This window comes from Oncorhynchus masou, chromosome 15 (genome assembly GCF_036934945.1).
Source record: "Oncorhynchus masou masou isolate Uvic2021 chromosome 15, UVic_Omas_1.1, whole genome shotgun sequence".
In the NCBI taxonomy this organism is placed as follows: Eukaryota; Metazoa; Chordata; class Actinopteri; order Salmoniformes; family Salmonidae; genus Oncorhynchus; species Oncorhynchus masou.
Window position 1 is genome coordinate 73,528,266 of NC_088226.1, and position 10,053 is coordinate 73,538,318.

Below are 10,053 nucleotides of genomic sequence, written 5' to 3' on the forward strand. Positions count from 1 at the left end.
TTCCATTCCACATGTCCCGGGCTCCAGGGAAACGCTCTGTCCCGTACAGACCGGGGGGAACTGTAACGGGAAACATAACCTCCTCCCATCCGTCCAACTCCCGTCTGCTCATTCCAGTCACCCTCTCCTGGGACAACCACAAGCTTCAGCTTCAGGCCTTGGTAGACTCTGGAGCCGCAGGTAACTTCATGGATGGTGTCTGGGCGAAGGAGAATGGCGTTCCCTCTGAACCTCTAAGTGAACCCATGAGGGTCACTACATTGGATGGAAGCCCTTTGGGATCTGGACTTGTCACTCATGTCACTACCTCCTTGCGACTTTCAGTTTCACAACACCAGGAATTGATGAACTTTCATTTGATCTCCTGTTCCGAGTTCCCTCTCGTCCTTGGATACCCCTGGCTTCACAGCCATAACCCTCACATCGACTGGTCTGTGGGCACTATCAAGCAGTGGGGTCCTACGTGCCAAGCTACTTGTATTTTCCAGAATTCCCCGAGTTCTACTCCCGAGTCTTTAGAATCCATCGACCTGACCCGAGTTCCCGAGTGTTACCATGACCTCAAACTGGTGTTTAGCAAACAGAGGGCCACCATGCTACCACCCCATAGACCTTACGATTGCCCCATCGACCTGTTTCCGGGCACTTGCCCCCCAGGGGTCGGATCTTTTCCCTATCTCCACCCGAACGAGCTGCTATGGATACCTACATCAAGGACGCTCTGGAAGCAGGCCTCATGCGTCCATCCACCTCCCCGGCGGGAGCAGGGGTTTTTCTTTGTGGCCAAGAAAGACGGTGGATTACGTCCTTGCATCGACTACCGGGGACTCAATGCCATAACCGTCCGTAACCGTTACCCGCTACCCCTTATGGCCACAGCCTTCGAGCTGCTCCAGGAAGCAGTTGTTTTCACTAAGCTTGACCTGCGGAACGCATACCATCTTGTGCGGATCAGACCTGGTGACGAGTGGAAGACCGCTTTCAACACGCCTACTGGTCACTATGAATACTTGGTGATGCCCTTCGGCCTGACCAACGCCCCAGCGATGTTCCAAGCGCTCATAAACGATGTGCTTAGGGATATGCTTAACATATTTGTGTTTGTTTACTTGGATGACATCCTCATCTTTTCGAGCTCCCTTCAAGAACACACTAAGCATGTCAGACAAGTACTCAAACGCCTCCTGGACAGCCATCTGTACGTTAAGCCGGAAAAATGTGAATTCCATTCATCCCGAGTACAATTCCTGGGATTTGTAGTGGAACCCGGTCGAGTCCAAATGGACCCCAGGAAGGTAGGGGCAGTAGCGGATTGGCCCACCCCCAAATCCGTTAAGGAAGTTCAGCGTTTCCTGGGCTTCACAAACTTTTACCGCAAGTTCATCAAGAACTTCAGCTTGGTGGCAGCCCCTCTCTCAGCTTTAACCAAGGGTGGCAATGCAAGGTTTTTGTGGGGAAGAGAAGCTGAGACGGCCTTCCAAGGACTCAAGCAGCGCGTTCTCTCTGCTCCCATCCTGATACTACCGACTACGGATGAACCATTTGTGGTGGAGGTAGACGCATCAGAGGTTGGTGTTGGAGCTGTCCTGTCTCAGAGGGGTGAAGACAAGAAGCTTCATCCGTGCGCTTTCTTCTCACACCGGCTTACCCCGACTGAGAGGAACTACGATGTGGGGGATCGTGAACTCCTAGCGGTTAAGATGGCATTGAAGGAATGGAGACACTGCCTCGAGGGGGCTTCTCACCCGTTTCAAGTGCTTACGGACCACAAAAATCTGGAGTATATCCAGCAGGCGAAGCGGTTGAACTCTAGACAAGCTAGATGGTCTCTTTTCTTCAATCGATTCCAGTTTATCCTCACCTATCGGCCCGGGTCGAAGAATCTCAAACCGGATGCCCTGTCCCGAGTCTACGCTCCTGCCATTCGAGATGACGCGGACATGCCTGTCCTTCCTGCTGCTAAGATTGTGGCTCCGATCTCGTGGCAAGTTGAGGATACCGTGAGACGTGCTCAAGCTAGCGAACCGGACCCGAAAGGAGGTCCTGCCAATCGGTTGTTTGTCCCCAAGGCAGTGAGGACTCAGGTCCTTCTGTGGGGGCACTCCTCTCGCCTCACCTGTCATCCGGGCGTAGGTCGCACCTTGGAGTTCATCCAGCGTAAGTTCTGGTGGCCTACCATAAGAGAAGACGTTGCCACTTTCGTCAATGCCTGTCCCGTGTGCTGCCAGGGCAAATCTTCTCACCTCCGCCCTCAAGGACTCCTTCACCCTTTACCTGTTCCCCACAGACCCTGGTCCCATATCTCATTGGACTTTATTACTGGACTTCCTCCATCCCATGGCAATACTACTATCCTAGTCATAATCGACAGGTTTTCAAAGGCGGCCAGGTTCGTTCCTCTGACTAAGTTACCTTCTGCCAAGGAAACGGCTGAGTTGGTAATTAATCATGTGTTCCGAGTCTTCGGCATTCCTCAAGATATGGTTTCTGACAGAGGTCCCCAGTTCGCCTCAAGGTTTTGGAAGGCCTTCTGCCAACTCATGGGGGCTTCTGCCAGTCTATCTTCAGGGTACCATCCAGAGTCCAACGGCCAAACAGAGAGGATGAATCAAGAGCTGGAAACCACCCTCCGATGTATGACTCGTGACAACCCGTCCACATGGTCATCCTTTATTGTTTGGGCCGAATACGCGCACAACACCTTGCGCTCCTCCTCCACTGGTATGTCCCCGCACGAGTGTCAGTTTGGCTATGCTCCTCCATTGTTCCCGGACCAGGAGGCAGAAGTCAGAGTGCCTTCAGCCTTGAAGTTCGTCAGACGCTGTCGGCTTATGTGGAGGAAGACCCGTCTTAATCTTATGCGTTCCTCACAGAGGTACCAACAACAAGCCAACAGACGTCGCTGTCCCGGGCCTACCCTGCGCCCCGGCCAGAGAGTCTGGCTCTCCACAAGAGACTTACCTCTACGGGTGGAGTCTCGCAAGCTGTCCCAAAATACATCGGTCCCTTCAAGGTTGCCAGGAGAGTTAACCCAGTTTCTTATCGCCTACACTTACCCAGATCCCTTAAGATTAATCCCACATTTCACATTTCATTGTTAAAACCTGTTGTTTTTTCTCCCCTTGTCCCGGCAGACAGACCTCCCCCTCCGCCTCGTGTCATTGGAGGCCAGCCGGCTTATACCGTCCATCGGATACTGGATTCCCGCCGGGTGCAGCGGTCCTGGCAGTATCTGGTGGACTGGGAAGGCTACGGTCCCGAGGAGCGCTCCTGGGTTCCTGCCAAAGACATCCTGGACCCTGACCTCATTCGTCAGTTCAGGGCCCTCCACCCTGAGAGAGCTGGTAGGAACGTCAGGAGCCGTTCCTAGGGGGGGGATTCTGTCAGGATTTGGCCAGGGTTGTTCCGGGTTTTGGTCACTAGATGCCCCCATTGTGCTTTTTGACCTTATGTTTTTTCCCTTGTTCCCCATTATTATTTGCACCTGTGCCTCGTTTTCCCCTGATTGTATTTAAACCCTTAGTTTCCCTCAGTTCTGTGCTCTGTGTTTGTATGTTAGCACCCAGCCCTAGTGTTCTGTGTGCTCTTGTCGATTCCGGTGGACGCTCTTGTGGAATTCTGTTTTTTGTTTTTGTTTTTGAGTATCTTTTGAGGCTTTTTTGTGCTATACCTACCACCTTGTGGATTTGCCTTTTTGTATTGAAGGACTTCTCTTTTTACTTTATTAAATACACCGTCTTAAGTACTGCTGTGTCTGCCTCATCTTCTGGGTTCTGCTGACTATTCGTGGCTCAGTTGGTTAAGTGACTGTTTCTCACTCCGGAGACCCAGGTTCGTAACCGGGTCCTGACATATATGTTGTGTTTTCGCTGTAAAACATTTTAAAAATCGGACACCATGGGTAGATTAACAAAATGTTTATCTTTTCATTTGCTGTATTGGACTTGTTAATGTGTGAAAGTTAAATATTTCTAAATAATATTTTTTGAATTTCCCGCGCCACCTTTTCAGCTGAATGGGAGGGGGTGTTCCTTTTGGGGGACTTTAGCCACAACAATAGCTTTTTTCTGGCCACTCTTCCATAAAGCCCAGCTCTGTGGAGTGTACGGCTTAAAGTGGTCCTAGGGACAGATACTCCAATCTCCGCTGTGGAGCTTTGCAGCTCCTTCAGGGTTATCTTTGGTCTCTTTGTTTCCACTCTGATTAATGCCCTCCTTGCCTGGTCTGTGAGTTTTGGTGGGCGGCCCTCTCTTTAATGGTGCTCCGTGGGATGTTCAAAGTTTCTGATATTTTTTTTATAACCCAACCCTGATCTGTACTTCTCACAACTTTGTCCTTGACCTGACCTGTTTGGAGAGCTCCTTGGACTTCATAGTGCCACTTGCTTAGTGGTGTTGCAGACTCTGGGGCCTTTCAGAACAGAGACTGAGATCATGTGACAGATCATGTGACACTTAGATTGCACACAGGTGGACTTTATTTAACTAATTATGTGACTTCTGAAGGTAATTGGTTGCACCAGATCTTATTTAGGGGCTTCATAGCAAAGGGGGTGAATACACATGCACGCACCACTTTTCAATTATTTTTTTCATTTCACTTCACTAATTTGGAATAGTTTGTGTCCATTACATGAAATCCAAATAAAAATCCATCTGAATTACATTATATTACATGCAACAAAATCTGAAAAACACCAAGGGGGATGAATACTTTTGCAAATATATTATATATAAATATAGATTCTGGGACATTTCAGAACAGGTGTATACATACTGAGATCATGTGACAGATCATGTGACACGTAGATTGAAGGTAATTGGTTGCACCAGATCTTATTCTGGGACATTTCAGAACAGGTGTATACATACTGAGATCATGTGACAGATCATGTGACACTTAGATTGAAGGTAATTGGTTGCACCAGATCTTATTCTGGGACATTTCAGAACAGGTGTATACATACTGAGATCATGTGACAGATCATGTGACACGTAGATTGAAGGTAATTGGTTGCACCAGATCTTATTCTGGGACATTTCAGAACAGGTGTATACATACTGAGATCATGTGACAGATCATGTGACACTTAGATTGAAGGTAATTGGTTGCACCAGATCTTATTCTGGGACATTTCAGAACAGGTGTATACATACTGAGATCATGTGACAGATCACACAGGAGGACATTTTCTGTTGAGATTATTACCTTATTAATTTCTAGCCAGCTGTAACATAGGTCTGCTTTATATCAAATTAGCATACCCCCTGAGTCTCTTCCCTGTGTCACACCTGGTGGTTTAGTGGATGGGAACTACCAGCTCTTTAACCTAGAAGGCAACCAGTGGGTCCATCTCTCTCTCTCTCTCTCTCTCTCTTTCTCTCCCCCTTTCTCTCATTCTCTCTATTCCTATTCTCTCTCTCTTTCTCTCTCTCTCTCTCTCTATCTCTCCCCCTTTCTCTCGTTCTCTCTATTCCTATTCTCTCTCTCTTTCTCTCTCTCTCTCTCTCTCTCTCTCTCTCTCTCTCTTTCTCTTTCTCTCTCTCCCCTTTCTCTCATTCTCTCTATTCCCATTCACTCTCTCTTTCTCTCTCTCTCTCTCTCTTTCTCTCTCTCTCCCCCTTTCTCTCGTTCTCTCTATTCCCATTCTCTCTTTCTCTCTCTCTCTCCCCTTTCTCTCATTCTCTCTATCCCCATTCTCTCTCTCTCCCCTTTCTCTCATTCTCTCTATCCCCATTCTCTCACTCTCTCCCCTTTATCCCCTTCTCTCTATCCCCATTCTCTCTCTCTCTCTCTCTCTCTCTCTCTCTCTCTCTCTCCCCTTTCTCTCGTTCTCTCTATTCCCATTCTCTCTCTCTCTCTTTACTACTCTCTTGATCTCTCTAACTCAGAAAACCCACATGAGTTATATATCACTCAATGGCAAAGACTAGAATCAGATGGTTTAAAGCATCATGCCATGAAAAATAATATACTTTATCTACCATCGTAAGTAGTCTGTCATAGTGTCTTATGTAAAGTGGGCTAAACACACTAAGGGTGTCTGGTATTGGTTAAAATCAAGAAGGCCTATGACTGATGGGTGTGTGTTTGAAGCGTGTGTTTTTGAAGCGTGTGTGTGTGTGTGTGTGTTTTGCACATGCACACGTGTGTATGTGTGTGTCTCCTGTTGACTGAGTCTCTGCCTGGCTGTGTGTAACTGTGTGTCAGTTTGTGAGTGCAGGTGTAGTCCTGGTGTAGGTCTCATAACACACAGCATAGCCATCAGCTCACACACAGACACACAGTGGCATCTACTGGTCTTCCAACGCTACTGCAGCAGACAGACACACAGTGACATCTACTGGCAGTCCAATGGTACTGCAGCAGACAGACACACAGTGACATCTACTGGCAGTCCAATGGTACTGCAGTGTGTATACATTATAGTAAACCAGTGGGATGAAAATATTGCATAAAGATTGCATATAGTTTTACTAGTATGTCACACATGGTATATTATATCATGTTCAATTATATTATATAACTGTGAAGGCACCATTGAATGAACTAAGGCCATTGTTAGATCCTCATCAATATTAAACAGGCATTTCTTCTTTTATTCATGGGGAATTTGATGCATCGTCAACAGTGTCTCTGATGTTGATACCACAGCCTACCATGTTCCCTCTCCATTATAGTTCAGTCTTTACTGGGCTGCAATGCCTTGTGACTTGTGTTTTTCTCTCTGGTTTGGTGGTGTTCTTTCTGGTTTGGTGTTGTTCTCTCTGGTTTGGTGGTGTTCTCTCTGGTTTGGTGATGTTCTCTCTGGTTTGGTGTTGTTCTCTCTGGTTTGGTGTTGTTCTCTGTGGTTTGGTGATGTTCTCTGTGGTTTGGTGTTCTCTGTAGTTTGGTGTTCTCTGGTTTGGTGTTGTTCTCTGTGGTTTGGTGGCGTTCTCTGGTTTGGTGGCGTTCTCTGTGGTTTGGTGGTGTTCTCTGTGGTTTGGTGTTGTTCTCTGGGGTTTGGTGATGTTCTCTGTGGCTTGGTGTTCTCTGGTTCAGTGGTGTTCTCTGGTTTGGTGGTGTTCTTTCTGGTTTGGTGTTGTTCTCTCTGGTTTGGTGTTGTTCTCTCTGGTTTGGTGGTGTTGCTCTCTGGTTTGGTGTTGTTCTCTGTGGTTTGGTGGTGTTCTTTGTGGTTTGGTGGTGTTCTCTGTGGTTTGGTGGTGTTCTCTAGCATTTGGTGTTGTTCTCTGTGGTTTGGTGATGTTCTCTGTGGTTTGGTGTTCTCTGTAGTTTGGTGTTCTCTGGTTTGGTGTTGTTCTCTGTGGTTTGGTGGCGTTCTCTGGTTTGGTGGCGTTCTCTCCAGTTTGGTGGTGTTTTCTGGTTTGGTGGTGTTCTCTCTGGTTTGGTGGTGTTCTCTCTGGTTTGGTGTTCTCTGTAGTTTGGTGGTGTTCTCTGGTTTGGTGTTGTTCTCTGTGGTTTGGTGGCATTCTCTGGTTTGGTGTTCTCTCCAGTTTGGTGTTTTCTGGTTTGGTGTTGTTGTGTCTGGTTTGGTGGTGTTCTCTGGTTTGGTGTTGTTCTCTCTGGTTTGGTGTTGTTCTCTCTGGTTTGGTGGTGTTCTCTCTGGTTTGGTGGTGTTCTCTCTGGTTTGGTGGTGTTCTCTGGTTCTCTGTGTATCAGGTACGTGTAATGAAGAAATGTTAATGTCTGTTGAACCCCACCCAGTGTTGTATGATGCATTATGATGAGTGAGCTCTTTTGATTTGTTAGTCAGCATCAGTGTGACTGATCCATCTCCCTGTCTCTCTGGTGCTGACTATCTCCCTGTCTGACTTTCCCTCCCTCTCTCTACCCTCTCTAATTCCCCCACTTCTCTCTGTCTATCTGTCTTACTGTCTCTATGTCTGACTATTTATCTGTGTCTGACTATCTCTCAATTTCTGACTATCTCTCTGATGCTGACTATCTCTCTGTCTTACTATCTCTCTGTCTTACTATCTCTCTGTCTTACTATCTCTCTGTCTTACTATCTCTCTGTCTTACTATCTCTCTGTCTTACTATCCCTCTGTCTTACTATCCCTCTGTCTTACTATCCCTCTGTCTTACTATCTCTCTGATGCGGACTAACTCTCTGATGCTGACTACCTCTCTGATGCTGACTACCTCTCTGATGCTGACTACCTCTCTGATGCTGACTACCTCTCTGATGCTGACTACCTCTCTGATGCTGACTACCTCTCTGATGCTGACTATCTCTCTGATGCTGACTATCACTCTGATGCTGACTATCTCTCTGTCTGACTAACTCTCTGTCTGACTATCTCACTGATGCTGACTATCTCTCTGATGCTGACTACTTCTTTGTCTGATTATCTCTCTGATGCTGACTATCTCTCTGTCTTACTATATCTCTTATGCTGTCTATCTCTCTGATGCTGACTATCTCTTTGTCTGATTATCTCTCTGATGCTGACTACCTCTTTGTCTGATTATCTCTCTGATGCTGACTATCTCTCTGTCTTACTATCTCACTGATGCTGACTATCTCTCTGTCTATCTCTCTGATGCGGACTACCTCTTTGATGCTGACTATCTCTCTGTCTGACTATCTCTCTGATGCTGACTATCTCTCTGATGCTGACTATCTCTCTGTCTGACTATCTCTCTGATGCTGACTAACTCTTTGTCTGATTATCTCTCTGATGCTGACTATCTCTCTGTCTTGCTATCTCACTGATGCTGACTATCTCTCTGTCTTGCTATCTCACTGATGCTGACTATCTCTCTGTCTATCTCTCTGAGGCTGACTACCTCTTTGGTGCTGACTATCTCTCTGTCTGACTATCTCTCTGTCTGACTATCTCTCTGATGCTGACTATCTCTCTGATGCTGACCACCTCTTTGTCTGATTATCACTTTGATGCTGACTATCTCTCTGTCTGACTATCTCTCTGATGCTGACTACCTCTTTGTCTGATTATCTCTCTGATGCTGACTATCTCTCTGTCTTGCTATCTCACTGATGCTGACTATCTCTCTGTCTATCTCTCTGATGCTGACTATCTCTCTGTCTATCTCTCTGATGCTGACTACCTCTTTGATGCTGACTATCTCTCTGTCTGATTATCTCTCTGTCTGACTATCTCTCTGATGCTGACTACCTCTTTGTCTGATTATCTCTCTGATACTGACTACCTCTGTATGATTATCACTCTGATGCTGACTATCTCTCTGTCTGACTATCTCTCTGATGCTGACTACCTCTGTCTGATTGTCTCTCTGATGCTGACTATCTCTCTGTCTTGCTATCTCACTGATGCTGACTATCTCTCTGTCTATCTCTCTGATGCTGACTACCTCTTTGATGCTGACTATCTCTCTGTCTGACTATCTCTCTGATGCTGACTATCTCTCTGTCTGATTATCTCTCTGATACTGACTACCTCTGTCTGACTATCTCTCTGATGCTGACTATCTCTCTGATGCTGACTATCTCTCTGATGCTGACTACCTCTTTGATGCTGACTATCTCTCTGTCTGACTATCTCTCTGTCTGACTATCTCACTGATGCTGACTATCTCACTGATGCTGACTATCTCACTGATGCTGACTATCTCACTGATGCTGACTATCTCTCTGTCTGACTATCTCTCTGTCTGACTATCTCTCTGTCTGACTATCTCTCTGTCTGACTATCTCTCTGTCTGACTATCTCTCTGTCTGACTATCTCTCTGTCTGACTATCTCTCTGTCTGACTATCTCTCTGTCTGACTATCTCTCTGTCTGACTATCTCTCTGTCTGACTATCTCTCTGTCTGACTATCTCTCTGTCTGACTATCTCTCTGATGCTGACTATCTCTCTGATGCTGACTATCTCTGTCTGATTATCTCTCTGATGCTGACTATCTCTCTGTCTGTCTATCTCTGTCTCTCCCTCACTCCCTCCCTAACCCTTCTCTTTCTCTCTCCCTCACCATCACTCACTCCCCCCTCTATCTGCGTCTCTCACTCCCTCATCCCTCCTCTTACTCCCCTCACCAGATTGTCCATTAGGGTTCTATGGTAGAGAC

The 10,053-nt window shown here is 46.7% G+C and overlaps 1 protein-coding gene across 1 annotated transcript in view; it reads left to right on the plus strand.

Moving 5' to 3' along the window:
* megf11 (multiple EGF-like-domains 11) overlaps positions 1-10,053 on the plus strand; it is a 551,700-nt gene that overhangs the window by 511,754 nt on the left and 29,893 nt on the right. Inside the window, exon 19 of the mRNA XM_064990212.1 lies at positions 10,025-10,053. This exon is cut by the window's right edge and continues 100 nt beyond it. Coding sequence (XP_064846284.1) covers positions 10,025-10,053 — 29 coding nt within the window. The remainder of the gene's footprint in view (positions 1-10,024) is intronic.